The sequence below is a fragment of the Varanus komodoensis genome, unplaced genomic scaffold (genome assembly GCF_004798865.1).
Source record: "Varanus komodoensis strain SLA01 unplaced genomic scaffold, ASM479886v1 scaffold82, whole genome shotgun sequence".
Classification (NCBI taxonomy): domain Eukaryota; kingdom Metazoa; phylum Chordata; class Lepidosauria; order Squamata; family Varanidae; genus Varanus; species Varanus komodoensis.
In genome coordinates, this window is record NW_025336508.1 from 1,837,224 (window position 1) to 1,857,036 (window position 19,813).

A 19,813-nucleotide genomic window follows, 5' to 3' on the forward strand; every position below is an offset into this window, starting at 1 on the left:
TTGAGTTTTCAAACCATGCCTGTCCTGGAACATTAGGAAATTGGATTTTAATTGGAGTTTAGACAGAGAATGCTTCAACATCAGATCATGACAATAGTGTTCTGAGGACAAGTTAATGTGTAAACCACCTAGAGAGACATATAAGCTATGGGAAAGTCTATAAAAGCAATGAAGAAATTAGTTGTTGTTGTTAGTTGCGAAGTCATGTCCAACCCATCGCGACCCCATGGACAACATTCCTCCAGACCTTCCCGTCCTCCACCATCCCCGGAGTCCATCCAAGCTCACACCCACTGCCTCAGTGACTCCATCCAGCCACCTCATCCTCTGCCGTCCCCTCCTTCTTTTGCCGTCAATCGTTCCCAGCATTAGGCTCTTCTCCAGGGAGTCCTTCCTTCTCATTAGGTGGCCAAAGTATTTGAGTTTCATTTTCAGTATCTGGCCTTCTACAGAGCAGTCAGGGTTGATCTCCTCTAGGACTGACCGGTTTGATCGCCTTGCGGTCCAAGGGACTCGCAGGAGTCCCCTCCAGCACCACAATTCAAAGGCCTCAATCCTTTGGTGCTCAGCCCTCCTTATGGTCCAGCTTTCACAGCCACACATTGCAACTGGGAAAACCATCGCCTTGACTATACGCACTTTTGTTGGCAGGGTTATGTCTCTGCTTTTTATTCAAGTATTTTTTAATATTTTTTAATTTTTAATTTTAATCTAATTACATGCTCAAATTCCATCGTGGCGGTGTCCAACAATTTAAAACAATAAAGACTTGCAACAAAAAAAATGATCATGAAAAATATTAGGGGCACAATTTTATGCATGCTGAAGCAGAAAAGGAGACTTTTTGTAGGATTTTTTTTTCGTTTCGACGCGCATAGGATTGCAAGTGACATTAAAAACATTCCTACTTTTGAGCGTGCGCAGAACGAGGTGAGCCATACAACGACTATGCTCCTCCTGACCTGCAGGGGGCGATGTGACGTAAACAATTTACGTCAGTGAACGATGACGCCCTCGGACGCATGCGCAAGAATAACAGGCTCACCCTCTCACAAGGCGAATTGCGCACGCGCCGGAGGCTGTGGCTTTCTGAGCTCCACTGGGAAGCGCATGCGTCCTGGGCGGGACGCGCATGCGTCAGAGCGAGAAGAAAAAGCAGCTCTCTTACTCCAGTTGGGTTGGTGGTTTCTTGTGTTTGTGAGGAAAAGGGGCCACCGGATCAGCGGCCATGAACGGGTTCGGCATTGGAGCAGCTCCACTCAGGAATCCCAGCAGTGAAACCCTGGAGAAAATCGACATGTCGTTGGGTGAGGCGGCGAGAAAAGGCGCAGGGCTGAACCTCGGGTGGGAGAGCTGCGAAAGGCTACGGGCGGGCGCTCGAACCAGTGGACAGGTTGTCTGGGCCGAACCATGAGCGCGTGTAGGGGGAAGGGGACAGAGCCGGGAAGCAGCCCGTGGGGGTGGGAGGCCTTGGAGGAGTCCAGGAGGAGGCGGGCCTGTTCCAGTAAAGACCGAACGACGAAGGCCGCAGAGGGGAGCGGGGCGGGGTCGGCGAATTGACGGATGGGGCCCTGCAGCCCGGGGGGCGGGCCGAAGCTCGGTGGAACCTCCAGGTCCAGGAGCAGTATGCCGCTATTGTCATAGGGTTGTGCTACTTTTAAAGTCTTTGAAGCCGTTAAGTTCGGTTTACAAAGTGGGAGGGAGTAGGTCTCTGCCCTGAGGGGCCTCAAGTGAGTACATCAGCACGAAGGAGAGAATGAGAGAAGGTGCAAGAAGGGGCATTAGAGATGAGCAGTGAAGAATGTGTCGTTATTTGAAAGCTGTGGACTTAGGAACCAGAGGGGTGAGTCAAAAGCATCGTAGCATTTATTCCTCCAAATGCCACGTTCTGAAGAAGGCAGTGCCTTTGTCCCTGGCAGGGAAGCTTTATGGAGGCGTTTGCCTCACCACTGTTGGGAGCAGGATGCAAGACCAAAATGGATGCAGAGATTCAAATAGAAACATAAATAGCACAGGCTTGCCTTAAAAACGAAAGCCTCAGTAGGTTTTTTTTAAAAAGAGCCTATCCATCGCAGCAAATGACAAAAGCTGAAAAACCAAATATTTCTTAGACTTGAACAATTTTCAGTAAGAGCCTAAGTGCCGAAAGAGGAGGGACTGGATGGGTTTGTGTTAGGAAGGTGGCACAACCTCTGAAAAGGCCCTGCCATAGGAATGTGTCTTGTTGGATCTTAGGACCATAAACAGAGCTTCAGAGGCTGCTCTAAACTGGTGGGCAGGTGAATCTGATAGTGGAGCAAGCAATCCTGGAGGTAATTTGACCCTGAGCTGCTGGTGTGCAACCAAATTCAGCCCTCTGGGGTTTCCCAGAAGGCCACATCCCTCTCCCCTGGCCCTACCCGTTCTTCCCACCCTATGATCACTTCGTGGCTTCCTGCCTTTTGCTTCATGTTTTTTCCCCCCTGTATTCTTAAAAGTTGAAATTTCTCACCTAAGAATTTATTACTGTCAATAAAAGTATTAAGCTTCAGTTTGCTGATATTTGTGGCCTTGCTCCTTTAGCCTCATCCACTCTTGCTGTAATGTGACGCTCACCAAGATCACCTCCGGAATTGCATTCAGCCTTCTAGCTGAGAGAGATTTCCCATCACAGGTTTAAGGCCACCACTTTCAAATGTAAAGATTGTATTAGGTCTGGAAAGAAGCAGGCAGCTGTTCAAAGTGATGGTGAACTGTTTGCTATTTTCTGGAATTTCTGACAGTCACCGCCTTCTAAATCAATTTATGTTTCTGAATTGTCCTGAAAGGCAGCGCCATATAGAAGGCTTTGCAGTAATCCACTCTGGATGTAACTAGGGCATGGATGAACTTGGCACTCGGTTCTCCAGATCAGGCTGCAGCTGGCCCACTAAAACAGTCTTTGTCACGGACACTTCCTGGACATTCAGAGGGAGCACTGGAGAAGGGACACTCCCATGGTGCCTGTATGTTCCTGCCCAGGAAATGCAGTCCTCTCGAGAGATGGACGGCTTGCCTGGCCTCTCCGCCTGCAGTATCTTTGTAGAAGTAACTCCTGCTTCCCAGGAGTCATTTCTGCAGCTAATTCAGACAGGTTTAGTAAATGCTTTGCACACCTTCTTGAACCTCGATTGATCCAGTATATGGGATTATTTTGCTCTAGCTTGGTAGAGCAAAAGTGGGTAGAATATACATTGCTGTATGTTTTGGATTTGGACTCCCAAAAGCCCCTGTCAGGAATACTGGGCACTTATGTGCCAAACATCTGAAGATCTACTTTCTGCCCACCCCTGTGAAAGAGCATCAGATTTCCAGACTGGAAGGTCTCAGATTCAATCCCAGGTATTTCCAGGATCTTGTCTAGCATGGCTTGGAAAGGGCCTTGAAGAGCAGCTGCAATTCAGGGAAGGCCGGACTGGGCTATGAGGGCCGGAAGGGCATTTCATTGGAGGGAGAACTGAGTGAAGATTTATAGTGGGGAGGGAGAGATGGGAGTGGAAAATGTGCAACAGAGCAGGTTCTGCCAATGGGCCACTGGTTGTGGAAGATGTAGAGCCTTTGCAGAAGCCCATGTGGCTGGGCAAAAGGAGGCTGCTTCTTTAGGGAAGCACTGTTCCTGAGGAAACAGAGAAACTGAGTCGGAAGGGGTCTCCCGGGCCATCTAGTCTGACCTCCAGCACCAGCCGGCTCCGCTCACGACATGCCCACCATGTGCATGTCCAGCCTATGCTTGAACACCTGCATCGATGGGGCCTCAATGACCTCTCCTGGGGGGTTGCCATGGGTACATATTGTATGTATTTTGCATGGGTTTTGGGGTGAGGGTGAGAGAGTGAATGGATTTAGGTCGGTAATTCGTGAAAGGAATGTGGCTCTTGTCTCCAGGGGTGGCAGCCCCATTGGTCCAGAAGCATTCGAACCCTACCTCTGTCATGTTCTTGGGGTCTGGAGCAAGGGACTTACCTGGTGAATTTCCATCCTCACCTCAAGCAGACATTTAGCAATGGCATCCTTAGCACTATCTCAAAATTCCAAGTGTATCTGTCAGGGCAAAGTATTGGAAACCCCTGTGATAAATGGTGTTGACTCCCTTGGGGTCCACACCCCACTCTTTGGAAAAGAAAGGTGCTCCTTGGATGCTGATATTTGGAGGAGCTATGGAGGAGCACCTGCTTTACATGCAGAAAGTCTCTGATTCAGTGCCCGGCCTCTCCAGGTAAGTCCTGCCTCAGCCCTGGGAGAGCCACTGCCAGGTGCTACTGCCTGTACTGGGCTGGCCAGTGGGTTACTGGGTGTAAGACTGCTTCGATGTTCCTGAAGTGGTGATTCTTGCCCAGCCTGCTCCTGGGCTTTTAGGCAGAGCCAACCCTAGGTTGGGGTGCCCCCTTTTCTGGCATGTTCTCCATCTTTCTCTCCTCTCCCTGGTGTGAGCTAGAGCATGCTTATACTATTCCAGTCAGAGGTTTCCTTCTGAGGTCAAATGTGTCCAGCAGTTAATGTGAGAATGAAATATACGAACTGCAGTTAAAGAGAGTCAGTGTGTTGATTCAGGCCATATCCCCATATTAAGGTAAGAACTGGGGAGGAATTCCTTCTGGTCACATTTTGGTAAGAACTTTCCAAATTCACACTTCTGAAAAAAGTCTGTGAGCCGAAATGTACCTGTCCTTCAATATTTACACTTCTCCATATTTTGTGCTGCAGTTCTCTGAGCAAAAGCCCATCTATGATGGGAGCTTGCACAGCGAAATATGTGTATTAGAGAATAAATGTACAAAAGAGCATTATATTAAGGAAAACTGCTGGCAAAAAGTCAGCATTGGACAAAATTGCATACAAAATAGGTATATTAAGGGAATGCATATATGAGTGTATCTGGTTTTCATAGTCACTGACTGTGTGGAACAGGACAAAAACAAGGAAGTGAAATTGGCACATTCATAATTCCCAACTGTGAGCGAAGTCTCCTTTGGTTCAGGTTCAGACTTTGTGCTGGGTGTGAGTTTTTTTGGCCTCAGTTCCTAAAAGCCATTAACTGAGAGCCAGTGTGGCGTAGTGGTTAAGAGCATGGAACTGGGACTCAGACGATCTGGGTTCTAGTCCCCACTCAGCCATGGAGCCAACTGGGTGACTTTGGGCCAGGCACAGACTCTCGGCTCAACCTACCTCACAGGGTTGTTGTTGTGGGGATGAGATGGAGGAGGAGAATGATGTAAGCTGCCTTGAGCCCTTTGTAGGAAAAAGGCAGGATATAAATCCAAAAATAAATAAAACTTGTAAGAAATAATGGCCTTCCTCATGGCTCATGGGGTTGTCTGTAAGGGTGATCATGATAAAGGTTATAAAGCCATTTAGTTCCAAAGGGATAGCTATTGCAGCAAAAACAGCAGAGTCCTGGGGCACTTTAATGACTAAAACATTGATTATGGGATAAGGTTTTGTGCACAGGCGTGATTTAGGGGAGGCGATCATGATGTCTCTTCCAGAATGCCTTCTGGCTGCAGTTCCCAGTTTGGCAAGGCCAGACTCTGTAGAAATGTGGTCCTGACACTAAGCAAATTCAAAGAAGCCCCGTGAAAGAAAATTGGGATACTCGGAATGGCTGGAACTGGTTATCTTAGCACATAGAGTTGAATACATTTTCTGAGAGTCAAAGGGCTCTTGTCCTTTTTCTCTACATTTTAATTTCCCCCCTTAGGCCGGGTCTTGATCTGTCGCTGGGGCTTCTGTCCTGCTGACTTCAGCACCATCAGCGCAACGGGCGGTTCAGAGAGCAGTGAGCAGGAGCAAGGAACGCTTTTGCAGCCTCGTAACTGGCTGCACACAGCGATCCATAGGCACGAGTCCAGTCGTGAGAATGGCTGCAATAAGACGGAGTGCAGCAGTCCTGACAGATGCAGGCAGTTTCGTCCTGGAGGGGCATGGCAATGTCAGATCAAGCCTCTGACGGGTCTGTGGCTGCCTCGCAACCAGTGCATAGCAGGCCCCAGAAAGGCTCTTTGGGGTGGCAGACGGGAGACGGAATGGTGAGATGGCCTTTCTTTGGCCTCTCACCGCTCCTAAGCACCCCTGCCTGCATCCACAAGGGGTTTTCTGCACTCTGCCGTCTTCTGCATTGTCCGTTGCTCTCAGCTTCAAGGTGCACATGTAGCGCAAGCCGGGAGTGCGCCTCGCTCCATGTGTTGGGCCGCTGACGTGTTGAGACAAGCCCACAGTTGTCACGGAGGCCATGACATCCTGAACTGCTCCAGGCAAGCTGTCCGCAGTGTGCATGTCGGGGTCGCCCCAAACCAGCTGCCTGGGGGCTGAGCATCACACGCAGGTCGGCCTCCATCCGCTCAGGCAGGGAGCCTGCTGAGGAGGAGGGTCGGTGGGACACCAGTGGAATCCCTTAACTGTCCCACTGGCTCAAGACGAGATGCAGACCCCCCGAATCGGGACAGGGAGCCTGGAGTGGCAGAGGGTGTCCTTACAGACCTTGGCAGCCCCCGCCCTCAGTTCTCAAATTTACCCTTATGCTGAGCCAAGGATCCTGCTGGGCACAGCTAGGAAAAATTAACTCCCCGCTGTTCACCCATCAGGCCTCAGCTTTACCTGCCAGGTTGGCCATCTCAGACTCTCCTCTCACGTTAGGTCAGAAATGGGGGAAGTCACCTGGCATTTAAAAGTGGCACCCAGAGACCCGAGGGAAGGCCGGTAGGGCAGCCATCAGATCCGCAGAGCAAGCAGGGCCAGGGCATGGCACAGCTGTTCGCCACGTGGACGGCATTCCCCCCGGTCCTTCCAGGGACTTTCTGCCCCCTGTCACTGCTCTGGGGCGGTTGCCCCACTTGGCCCATATCACCCTTCCCGGGTCCGTATTCCGGCTCTGTGGTAGAAACGCCCCCCCCCCGCACCGTGCGGCTGACTTCGGAGTCCTACACAGCTGGCGGGGGAGGCTGCGTGACGTCCCCAGGATGGGACCCGCCGGGCAACAGCACGTTGGTTCTCACCGCAGGCTGGCCTCTCCAACAGGCTGGCGGCTGAGGCACCTGCAGGAAGTGGGGCCGGGGAAAGTCCTCGGTGCTGTTCTTCCCTCTCTCCTTTGAGCTGGAGGGTGGCCTTTTTCCCAAGTGCCTTGCTCCCTCGGGGGAATCGTTCAGGTTTGCCAGGAAGCTGTGGGATCAGAGTCCACCCCTGCTTCCTACCGCCACTTGCCCCTCACTCTCCTGTTGGCTCCATGATTCCACGGCACTCTTCCCTGCCTGCGAGCCTGGAGTGTGGCTGACTTCCTGCCTGCCTGGCCAGGGAAGCCTTTTGGAGCCCTCTTGTCGGCTGGCATCGCCTGTTGACTGCAGCCCCCAAATTCTGTTCCAAAAATCTTATGCTTGAAAGAGAAACCACAGGGCTTGGGGACGAGAGCAGCAGCAGGCCTTCATGCCTGGCCGCACTCTCTGCCGTCCAAGGAAAATTAGAAGCCCTGTTCAGGAAAGCCGAGGGTAGCAAGCTGGCTGTGAGTGGCCGGTTTGTCTGGAACAGCTCAAAGGTAGTCGAAAGCGGAAGAGCTGATGAGCCTTCCTTCTGCTGGTGGAGGCCAGGGACTGCTTTAGATGGTCAGCGCTGAGCGTGATGCCGGCCTGGAAAGCACGTTGCAGGAAGGGTTCTAAAAGCGCACTGATGCTTGGCGTTTAAGTGAAAACTGGAGGATTTTGTACTCATTGTGCAAGCAGAGCCCCCACTGAGAAATGGCTAATCCAGGGCACTATTTCTTTTACAGATGATATCATCAAATTGAATAAGAAAGAGGAGAGGAAGCAGTATTCTCCTAGAACCAAAAGAGGAGCTCAGCAGAACGGCACGCGGCAGTTCCGGATGAGGAGAACCAAGTGGGGAATCCAGGAATATATTGGTAAGTTGTCTGTTTCTGGAAAAAGATGTGGGTCTCAAAACTGAGCGGTCAAGCGCTAATGTTCTTTAAAAGCTCACTTTTTTAGGCAGGACTTAGTTATACCTAAAATGTATTCATAAATGCATCGTCACAAACACACAGTGTTTTGTGATATGTTATACATGATGCATTTGCTGCTCTCGACAATCCTGTGGTCTCTAGGCAATGTCTGTAGATATTCTGGATTCCGAGTTCCAGAGCTGGGGGCAGCGTTCCAGCCTCACAGCTGCCCAGAAAAGAATTCCACCAGCTGCTCTCTTGGGGTTGGCAAAGTGCCCTGAGAGAGGGGGAAGGGGGCATTTTCTGCGGAGGAGAGGGAACTGGAGGGGCAAGGTTACACGTGATCCTTGGGCCTCCCCAGCTTCTTCCCCTCCCCATCTGAATGATCCAGTTGCAAACTGGATCCCATTTGGAGTCTAATGGGGATCAGCCCAGGATTGCACCCCTGGGGTGATAAAGTAAGTTCTGCTCTGAGAAGAAAATAAGACTGTTCTAATCTTCAGCCCAGTTATTCTGTCTTTCCAAATAAACTTGGAAGTAGATCTCTGCCTCAGCCCAATGTCTTAACAGTTTCCGGGTATGTGGCCACTCTGGGTGCAGACCGACTTCAGGGCAAGATGGCAGGTGCGTTGGCTCACTGGTGGAACACACCCGTCGCCTGCACAGTCCCCGCGGGGCAGCACCCTCCGGTAGGGCCGGAAAGACTGCTGCCAAAAACCCTGGCGAGCCCGTCAGCACCAGCACGGCTGGGGCAGAGGGACTTGGTACCGGACAGCTGTCTTTATTCCCCTCTCTCGCTGCCTCCGCACCCTCCAACCTCGTGTTGCCGCTTTCCTCTCTCTCTTTCAGGTTTTGGCAAGAACCGCCTAGGACGCAGAAAGCGGGTGGCTGGGAAGAGGCGCCCCTACAGTCTTAAAACGGGGCTGGCGGCCAGGAAGGCATTGGGGATGTCCAAAGGCATCAGCCCCCTCAACAGGTCACCCCTCAGTGAAAAGGTTTGTGCTTAGCTCCTCTGGCGCATCATGTGTGTGGGGAGGCGGGCTCTTACCGCATGGGGAAAGCTGTTTGGGCTGTCTCCACATTGCGCTGTAACAATGCCTTGTCTGCACCACCCGGGGCCGCTCCGAGGTGAGATCTGGCTTGTCTGCGCCATTCGGGGCCGCTCTGAGGTGAGATCCGGCGTAGGGTTCGGAGGAGCCCTTCCCAAGCTCTAGTCCCCTTCTGTGAACAGGGCAACTGCGGGATCCAGAGGTGGCAGTCGGGGAAAGGCCCCAGATCGTGATCTGTCGGGGCTATAAATATTCTGGATGCCTAAAGGCTAGGCTTGTGGCACCTTAGCAGCCCACCAGTTTAGGGGTGCAGAAGCTCTTGCCGACTGTCAGGTGAAACGGGCTCTGGTTCGCTGCGACCGGGAATCTGGGCCTTTGAGTGCCGCGGGAGTCTGTTTTGTTGTGCCGCAGTTGACTAGCACTGCTGCCTCTCCAGAAGTACATTGGCTTGACTTCTGCAATGTCTCTTCCTAAAGAACGTACAGCGGAACTACTCCATTTTGAAAAGGAAGGCAAACGTTCAGAGGCCGTCAGAGTTGCAGCGAAAGCAAGGAGCCGTTCTCAGGAGGCCCCCATTGCTAAACAGAAGGTGAGGTCCGTGTGCTCTCGGCGTCTGCCTTGCATTTCCCAGCCCCTTCAAGCAGTTCTCTTTTACTGGCAACAATGAGATCTGTTTAAGGGAGGAACTAGCTCAGGGGCAGAGCACCTGCTTTGCACGTTAGAGGGTCCCAGGTTCACTCTTCGGCATCTCCACATTGGGCCAGAAAACATCTCGCCTGAGATCCTGGGGAGCAGCTGCCACCTCGAGTCAGTGTCAAGAAACCCGGCTCGATGAATCCAAGGCCCAATTCGGTACACAGCAGCTTCTGCTTTTCCTGTTTTGACAGCTGCAAGAGAAAGCGATTTCATTTCCCCAGCCTTCTGGGAACAAATCACTTCATAAGCGCTTGTCCAGGAAGAAATGCCGATCTAGCTCGCCTCTAGTGCTTTAGCAGAGCGAATTTACCCATCGAGGGTGGTTGGCTAAATTGTCCCGAAGCTTTTATTTTTCTCCAGTGCAAACAGGCTTCCAAGGCAGTCGTTGTAGAAGTGATTGGGCATCACTGTCAGGGTTTGCTGCCATTCTGGATTTTTATCAAAGCTGGTTAGGATCCTTTTTTGCTTGCATCTATCAGTGGTACACAAAGCAGCAGTAAAGTGCCAGTGAATCATTTGGCTCGTCTTCTGCACAAATCTCACAGCTAGCAATAAGACGGCCGGCACTTGCTTTGCTTCTTTGGTACATAGGATCTTTCTACCTAGAACAGGAGGCCTCAGCTTAACAACCGGCCGCTTGCTCTGTTCCTCCTCTGGGAGGGGTGGCTGCCTGGTTTGGGTGTGCTAAGAAGTATCTAGCGACCTTTCAGAGGATGTTGAAGCTGCAATCCCGTACTCACCTTGCAGTAAAGCCCACTGACTTACTTCAGAGTAGACGTGCCAAGGATTGCTCTGCACATCATTCGCTGTGATTAATATCTAGTTCGGTCCTGTTCTATTGTTGGGTTTTTGCCCCAACACGTGGCTGCTGTGAGAGGAGGCAGCCATGCGTGGGGGCATTTAAATTATACAAACAGAAGGAGTACCCCAGTAAGTTCTCCACTTACACAGCAGCTCCCAATCTTTTTTTTTATAAGAAGTTTTATTCAAAATAACCCTAAAACAAAAGAAAACTAAAAACAACATCAGTCATCAGAAACATCGGACCTGCTGGGCCAGCCCCCACATTTTTCCCTATTTATGATAACTTAGAAACAGATTTAAATCTATCCGAAGTCCCGTTTCTCTAGCTAATAATAAAAAGAGTCCCAAGTTTGATAGAAGTCTTTGATCTCATCCTATGATAGAATGTCATCATTGTTGGTGGACCATTTTCTCAGCCAAATATTCAGGCTCTTCCCCTCCTCGCTTTTACAGCATCTTGACTAGGTCCACCTAGGTGTCTCTGACAACAGTTTTACTGCAAAGCTGGGCAATTCCCTTCCAGTGGCAGATTGTAATCTCCTCGGAGCAGGGAACATATCTTTGTTATGACATTGTGTAACTGTGACATGTACTTGAATGGTGCTGTGCAAGTAATGATGGTAACTTCTGTAAATGTTGACAGAAGCAACGTACAGTCCCCATCAGCCAGGATTGGAAATAAGCTATACCAGCAGAAGGACACGCGCCAAGCAACTTTCCTCTTTCGGAGGGGCCTAAAGGTACAGTGGAAGGCAAAGCGATTGTGCTAACTCTACCCAGCATTTTTCTGCTTGAGGTCTCTGGCACTCCAAACAAACTCTGAACAGAATCTGGCTACGGCAGCTCTTTCATTCTTTTTACAACCAAGGTTGGCTCCAAATGCAGCTTGACTGTAGGTTATAAGAGTTTTGTCACTTTCCTTAGGTGAGTTAGGATTATTTAGTGGGCCAGTTTGCACAATCCAAATAAGCCCATGTCGGATTCTGGTATTTTTATTATTTGATTTAAAGCAGCTTAGAAGCAGATGAAAAACACGGTAAAGAAACAGGCAAACACCGTCGCACACTGTCCGTCAGGTCCTGCAGTGAGATTTATAGATGTTGGTGGAAAACTTGGCCCCCAACCCTATTGGAAGGAGGGGGGTGATTAAGTGCTTGTAAGCTGGACCAAAAGGCCGCGCTGGTCTACTGAACCGTGCTAATTCCTTCCTCCAGAAGCCTCTGTGGTCCCGGGGCTTTCACTAACGTGCTTGTTGCACAGGCTTTGGCTTACTCATCTCCTGAACTCCTCCTCTTTTTCCTTCCAGGTGCAGGCACAGGTACATTCCGAAGATAACCTCAGCAGCCAGGGTGCAAAAAGATCTCGCCCGTAGGTGTTCTGATGAAACGGCCTGCAGCTTTGGCTTACCTTTTCTCTTTTTTGTTCAGATGTGTGTCATACTCTGGCAGGGGAAATTACCGGCGGTCTTTGCGTAGCAGCCTTGGGACCTCGCTGTGCTGGAGCACAATGCAGGAACACAGAGGCTCCGACAGGGCTTATGGCACAGCCGTCCTAAGCTGGTGCCCTCTAGGTTTATCTACCACAGCCAGCTTCCCCAGATAGTTAACCCAGCTGAGGCATTCTGGGAATCGTAGTCCAGCCCATCTGGAGGGCTCCCAGTTGCTCGTTGGAAGAGGCTCCCCTGGTGTTTGCGAAGGGTGGTTCCTGATCCCCTTTCCTTGGCCTGAAAGTGAACATGCGGCCTACCTGCTCCCTGCTTTCCATTGCGGAATTTGGGGGCCTGGATGATAGGAGAAAGTTTTATATAAGGCTCGAGCCATGTGCCTAGTTCCTTGGAAAGAAATCCAGTGAGTTTGCTTGGACTTGCTTCTCAGGGGACACACAGAATCTGGTTGAAGTCACCAACTCTCAAATGCTGAGTTGGGGCCCTCCAGAAGGCCCCCGAAAGCCTCGAGGATAGGGGCCGGGCCCTGGCAGTGACTTAGAAGCCGGGGCATTTGAGGGGAAAGCGAGCAGGGCTGAGAAACCTGGATGAACATGGCAAGGTGTTATTTATCCTGGGATAGGCACTGGTGAGGGAAGAGGAGGCAGGAGTAAATGGGTGGAGAATTTTTATTTTATTATTTATTAAATGTATAATCTGCCCCATTAGCCATATGGCTCCCTGAGTGGATTACAGCAATAAAATACAAAATAGAATAAAACAGAGATTGAAATACAATATAAAACAACAATTACAAATAAAAAGCAATGTAAGATGCGCCACAATAATGACATACCCTAAACCTTATGTCTAGGTTTGAGCATCTCTGAGTGCATGCAGAGCGCAGTTCCTACCAATTCCTTGCCCCCCACGCAGCACCTTCCTAAAATTGCTGTCTAATGTGCTTGCTGGTAAAAGAGGGTATTTTGGATGGCATGAACGGGGTTTCTAAAACAGGACATATTCTTTCTTAAGAGGAGAATGGCAATTGCTTCCAGAAAAGTAGAGTCCCCTGCTTCTCCTGAAGTATGCTACAAGGAAGATTCTCTGCCTATGCACATGTGCTTCAGGAGGACACCCCCCACATGCACACACATGCACACGCACAGAAGTGGAGTGTACAAAATGGCACTCAGCCTGAAAGAACGTTGATGGAGAGCTGCCTGTGGCTGGCTGGCTAAAGGATGCTAGTACTCCGGAAAAGGCCTAGGCTAGCCACGGTCGAGCATTGTCCCGGTGAGCCTCCTTAAGCCCCAAAAAATGGCTCAGCCATGTGCTGGTATCGCTTCAGGCAGGTTGCCCCCAGGACAGAGTGGGCGGGTCAGTCCCTTCGGGGAAAGCAAGCAAGTCCAAGGGAGTTGCTGCCACTCCGCGTCCGATTCCCTGTGCCGCCAGTCACAGCCTTCACAGCCCTGCCTCTTGTCCGCTTGGGGACGCCTTTCTTCAGGACTTCCTGCTAAAGTAGCAGCCAGTTGCAGCTGCTTGCTAGATGATGCGAGAGACCCCTCCTCCTCTCCGGTTGGTCTAAATAAACAGGTCTTGTGCTCCCTGACCAGGTGGCGAACATCCACTACAAATGGAGGGATCTTGACCATATCCATTGACAATCCTGGGGCGATTCCATCCCCGATGTGAGTAAAACGGCTTCCTCTTGCGTTTGAGCCTCCTGCAGAGCTCAGTTGGTGAGAAGAGGGGCAGGGATCGGGCAGTGGGGGGAGGCACCTGGCAGGCAAGGAATGGGCCAGCAGTGGGAAGCCCTTGCTGCACAAGAGCCGGTCTCAGTTTGGGAGACGCTTGCCAGGGCTACATTCTGGAGCCAGAAATGCAGAAACTACAGAGCACCCAATCTTGTTGTAGCTTAAAGGTCTGGCTGCCTTAACGGTGGCAATTCGGCCTTTTTGTTTGGGGAAAACTGCACAAAGTCTGGGAAGGCACCGCGTGGTTGGGGAAGAGGCTGGGGCCAGGGGACACCTGGAGACCTTGGGGGGCAGAATTCGTATTCCGGGCCCCACGTTCCCCACCCAGTTCCAGCAGCAGCACCACCACAGTGGCAGACTTCCACTTTGTGTTCGCCATCCTCTCCCTCCATTACCGGTTTCGCAGTGGGCACCTTGTCTGCTCTGTTCCACATTTTGGTGAAATACTCTCTTCTGTTGAAGGTGCTCACTGTGCCTTGACCCTGTGTTTTGCTCCAGCTCTTTGAAGCCGAGGATAACTAGCACTCCGATACCTCCCTTTCTCATGAAGAGGGACCAGCCTGAAGAGAAGAAGGTCCCCAGAGGCGTCCCCCTGCAGTTCGACATTAACAGCGTGGGAAAGCAGGTTGGTTCTCCTGAGCCCCTCTACAGTGAGTGGGCAGCCTTCGCAGTAAAATCGCTCCGCTTGCAACCGGGCTCGGGCTGCTTTAGGGTGTTTTGGATATTTTATCGGGTGGCTGTTGTGATAACGTGCATCCTTCTGTGTCTGCAGACAAGCATGACCCTCAACGAGCGCTTTGGGATCCTGAAGGAACAGAGGACAGCCCTTTCTCAGAACAAAGGCAGCCGTTTCGTAACGGTGGGCTAGAGGCTCTTTCGGGGAGACCCTTGCAGGGGGGGGGCGTCTTTCTGAGGAACTAAATGAACTGTGGCTGAGATGTATGGGATCTATTGGACTTTGTGTCAAGATGCTGATGAAGCTGGGTTTTTTTTTTACTGCTTTTACTTTAAATAGTCAAAAGAAACAGAACCCTCACGTGATGGTGGTCCAGAAAAAAAAAAGAAAAATTAGCGTGTTTGGGGAATGGAGTCAAGTTGCTTGGAGGAGAACAGGGTCTCCTGGGCCCCAAGCAAGAGAGAAAAAGGCAAATAGCCTTATTTTGGTTTCTTAAGCAGCCAGGGGATGTTCATCTGGTGGCCAGTATTTGAACCATTCAGTGCTGGAATCGGTCTCATTTCATTCCATCCCACTGCCAAAGTTTGCTCTGGTTTTGACACGAATTTTTCAGTGAAGAATCCCTCCCTGCTCCCAGCTATTTTCCTGTGACTTCAGCTCAAAGGTCTTTGATCCTCTGCAGCTCTACAGTTCAGCTGAGGGTGGAGGCCACATTGTTTGAAAATTTGAGGCGGTAAAATAACATTTCGACAGTTGGTGGAGAGGAAGAGGCATGATGGCTGTTGTCACTTAAGCAGCAGTAATCGAGAATGGGCCTCAGCCCATATGCTTGAGAAATGACCCTATTTGGTACAACGTTAAGCCAATGCCATTTAGCCCTCTTGCTCCCCATTAAAGAGGCTGGCTGGCTTCAAATCTCCATGAGCTGAAACGAAGCTTTGACCGTTTACTATTACCAGATAAGTTATTTTGGTTGTTTCTCTATTGTGTTGTAGAAATGTGCCCTTTGTGGTTCCTATGCTCAGTGGTAGTTGCAACAGGTGTGCACCAAGGGACCTCTCCAGTTTATCCAGGGATCACAGATCAGAGCACACTCTGAATTCCTGCGTGTTAGATTTTTGAATACACAATTTGCTTTATAACCGTCAGGATGGGTCCAGCGTCCAAACTTAATTGAGGCGAGCCATGTTCAGAGCTCTAGCTTGAGTGCTGTAATTGCCTGCGATGGTACCTCTTGCTTCCCACACTGAAAATAGCCGGAGGGGTGCAGTGTGATGCACCTAGATAGAATCTAAAAACCTACCTAGTTTCTTGGGTTTCGGAAACACGTTGTACATCACACAGTCTTCGTTTTCCCTTCAATTTCCCACACCATTTGCTTATTGTGGAATTTGAAACAAAGGTCTCTTTGGCAGTAGCAGCACCTTCTTAGAGCAGTTTTAATTTCATCATGCATCCACAACAGTTCTCATTCAACTTCTTCTGTTCTTAATTCTTTGAGATATCTTCTGTACCTTTACAATGGGAAACCAGTTTGGAATATAAGTTTTTTTTTAAACCTTGTTAGTAGGAATTCTGTTCAAGGGGTCTGTTAGAACTGAAGTAGACGGTATGCAGATGATCATCCTGTGCTTGTTTTCCACCAGGATGCAATTAAAAAAAAATCTTTTGCATCATCGTAGATGCAAAACATTGATGCAATGCATCTCCAGAGAGCTAGTTTGTATGTAAGGAGAATATGCTTTAAACTGTACCTTTTGGTATTTTTTTTGAGAAGTTAATACATTTGGATCTATTCTAAAGCTGTTGGACTTTTTAAAAATAAAAATGTTACAAGTTTGTGGTTCTGGTACTTTGAATTGAATTTTGCAATGCAATTTTGTACAAATTTTTGTATTTGGACAGTTTAGTAGCTATGAATTTAGATATTTGATATGCTGTTTAACACTCTGCGTGACACAACAGTCTTAAGTGGCATGGTGTGTTGTGTTTATGCCAAAGGCTTGTAAATTATGCTGTGGAACGACTGATGCCATTGACTTTTGTACATCCGTTATATTTTGGCACAGAGCCGGTGTTACAGAAGGAAACGGAAATGTAATTCACAGTAGGAAGAGTGCAGGGTTGGGAAGAGCTGTACAGAGTGATTATTTATTCTGTTAAACTATTCCAGAACCTGAGTTCTCAGGGCAGTGTACAGTACATTAAAAACATAAAATGCAGACTGAATCAGTAAAAACAGCAGATAATAAAACCAAGACAAAATCAACAGAAAAGAGTAAAAATACAATGACTCATAAAACCAATGCAAGGCAAGCCTTAAAATAAGAAAGTACTAAGTAAAAGTACTAAAATGGCTAAGATAATAAAGGGGGTTACCTGGCATCCTATTACTCTCTAGGGAGGGTCTTTACAAATGGGGAGCCACCACTGCTCTGGCCCTCTTGATATCCTAACATGCCCGTTTGTGAGGGCAATCCATCTATAAACCTTCACCTATTTATTATTTTATTTATTTAGGATGGTTATAGGCCATCCATCACTTCCATCTCTGGACGGCTTACAATAAAATTATACATATAATAAGCATATACCAAACAAAATAAATTAGCTATACCACGACTAAAATAAAATTGAATTATTAAAATAAGTTTAAATGATTGTACTAATTAATATTAAAATATTGGTTGAATAAAAAGGTCTTAACCTGGCGCCGAAAAGCATTTAAGACGGTGCTGTTAGGGAGGGAGTGCATTCCATAGCCAGGGCGCCACCGCAGAGAAAGCCTTCCTCCGAGTATTCTGTTTCCTAATCTTCAAAGAGGGTTCCCCGGGGAGGGCCTCTGCTGCTGATCTGTACAGCACCCTCGAGGGCTAGATTTTTGTTCTTAAATATTAGAAGCTAGAAATGCAGAGTACTCCATCTGTCATTTATATTGCATGGTGAACCTCACCCCAGCCCTGAAAACATCCCACCTGGTCTTACATGGCAGTCCTGTTTTTTATTCCTTGTAATTCCTCAAACACAGATAAAACCTCATATTATGCAGTATTTGAAGTAGAATCATTCCTGATGTTAAACCAAGAGGCCGGGCAGTTAGAGCTCTTGGACTTTTCAAACAACCAGGCATGCATTTTGGATTCCTCGTATTGGAGGGCTCCAGTTGTCTTGCCTTGATTTTGTTGTTTGTCAGGTGCTAGCAAGCCATTTCTGCTTTATGGTGACCCCATGAATGGACACCCTCCAAAATGCCCTGCCCTTGACGGCGCAGCGCAGCTCCTGCAAACTTAAGGCTGTAGCTTGCTTGACGGAATCCATTTTGTATCTGGGCTTCTCCTCCTCCTCCTCACCTTTGACTTTCCTAGAATGACTGCCTTCTCCAGTGGTCCTTCCCTTCTCATGATGTACTCAAAGTACAACAACCTCAGATTCATCACATTTGCCTCTGGGAAAAGCTCTGGCTTGATTTGATCTAGGACACAATGGTTTCTCTTTGTCAGTCCGGAGCAGGGGTCCTCAAACTTTTTCAATGGGGGGCCAATTCACTGTCCCTCAGACTGCTGGGGAGCCAGACTATAGTTTGAAAAAAAATGAATGCATTCCTATGCACACTGCACAATAATAAATTTAAAAATTAAAAAATGTTTGCTCACTTGCTCGGAGAAGGCTGTGGCGGAGGCACGGGAGCCCCACGGCTTTCTCTGAGTAAGCCGCTCTGCCTCAACCTGTCCGCCCCGGGCTCAGCAAGGCCGCAGCAGCTTGCTTGTGCGGAGAAGGTCATGCGGCCTGGCTGCCCCTGGGCTTGCATAATTAATAGATTTTAAAAGTTATATTTTTGTTACCTTCACTCCTTTCTTCGTCTCTCTCTCTCTCTTCCACCCGCCTCTCTTCTGTTTCCCGCTCTGTATTCCTACTCTGTATATGCGTGCAATGTGTGTGTGTGTGTGGGGGGGGGGAAGCTGGCACACACACAGTTGAGCTGTTACAATTTGGCACATGTGCCAGCTCTCTCTCGCTGCTCAGTTGTAAAGACCGGCTGCGCCAACTCGGAGCTTTTGGACTCGCTCAAGATAGTTTTCTCCCAGCGAATCCAAAACCTCTGCGGCGGGCTGAGTCAATGGGCGTGGCAGGCCGGATCCGGCTCGTGGGCCATAGTTTGAGGACCCATGGTCCAGAGTATTCACAAAGCTCTGTTCAGCACTCTGGTTCGAACACATCCATATTCTTCCTGTCAGCTTTTTTTACTGGCCTGCTTCACACACATACGTAGTGTTTGATTTTTTCAAACACACCTGATGATTTTTTCTAGTTCCTTCATTGCTGCCCTTCTTCTAATTCCTTGCCTGCAGCCTCCCCTTGATGACTGAATCAAAATATGTAAAACCTTTCACAATTTGAATTTCTTTTTTGATAGTAAGTTCTATTGAAATTATTGATAGGTAATTAGAATAATTAGATAATTATAGATAATAGATAATTCTAATTATTTTGTAGTCATAATTTTGGTTCTTTTAATGGTCACATATGGGCGTGAAAGCTGGGCAGTGATGAATGCTGGCAAGAAAATTGATGCATTTGAAACCTGGTGCTGGAGGAGAGCTTTGCAAATACTCTGGACCGACAGAAAGACAAAGCAAGTGCATCCTGGATCAAATCAGGCCAGAACTTTCCCTGGAACCAAAAATGGTGAAACTGAGGCTGTCCTACTTAGGGCTCATCATGAGAAGGCAAGCATGCTAGGGAACGTAGAAGGCAGACGACTAAAGGGAAGACCAGCATGAGCTGGATTGGATCTGTAAAGGAAGCCACAACCTCGAACTTGGAAAAGCTGAATGGAGCTTTCATTTTGGACGCTTTGGAGAGTTTTCATTCATGGGATCACTATGAGTTAGAGGTGTCGCGACAGCACATCGCAACAACTTAGTGTTGATTTTCACGGCGCTTCTTTTTTTAGCATTGAATTTGTAAGACTAAGTGAATTGTTTTGAAGCGTGGGCGGTTGGGGAACTTCCTTCCAGCATCGTCCTTTGTCGCGTTGCTGTAGAAAAGTAGCATATAAACACTTCGAAAACAATAAATAAATGAGGATGTCAGCCTTTCCTACCCAGCACCCTTGCGGATTGTGGGACTACAACCCCCAGAATGCTCAGCCAGAACACTTGAGGTAACCTCAGCTCGTTCCTGCGTCCGAGTCTTTCTGCACGCATGCGCCTTTTCTTTCTGACGCGCCTGCCCATCCAACTTCCGCCCGGCTGCTTCAACGCAGGCGCCTTCCCTCCCCGAGTCGCCATTAGATCAAAACTTCCGCCCTCCTCTAGGCCGGCGGCGGCTGCCCGGGGAGCATGCGCAGTGTGGCGGAGATACTGAGGGAGCAGAGGGGGGTGGGGAAATGGCGGCCGCGGTGCTGGCGGCGGCGGAGGGCGGCGGCGGCGGCTGCCCCGGCGCGGGCTCCGGGGCCCTCAT

At 49.2% G+C, this 19,813-nt stretch overlaps 1 protein-coding gene across 1 annotated transcript; it reads left to right on the forward strand.

The window, feature by feature from the left end:
* The first annotated feature begins 1,126 nt into the window (after window positions 1–1,126).
* On the forward strand, window positions 1,127–16,189 carry FYTTD1 (forty-two-three domain containing 1). The gene is made up of 9 exons (XM_044456229.1): window positions 1,127–1,307; window positions 7,775–7,906; window positions 8,795–8,940; window positions 9,471–9,583; window positions 11,138–11,234; window positions 11,801–11,862; window positions 13,534–13,608; window positions 14,173–14,299; window positions 14,447–16,189. The coding sequence occupies exons 1-9, from the start codon at window positions 1,229–1,231 to the stop codon at window positions 14,540–14,542; spliced, it is 927 nt and encodes a 308-aa protein (XP_044312164.1). The 5' UTR covers window positions 1,127–1,228; the 3' UTR covers window positions 14,543–16,189.
* The last annotated feature ends 3,624 nt before the right edge of the window (window positions 16,190–19,813 follow it).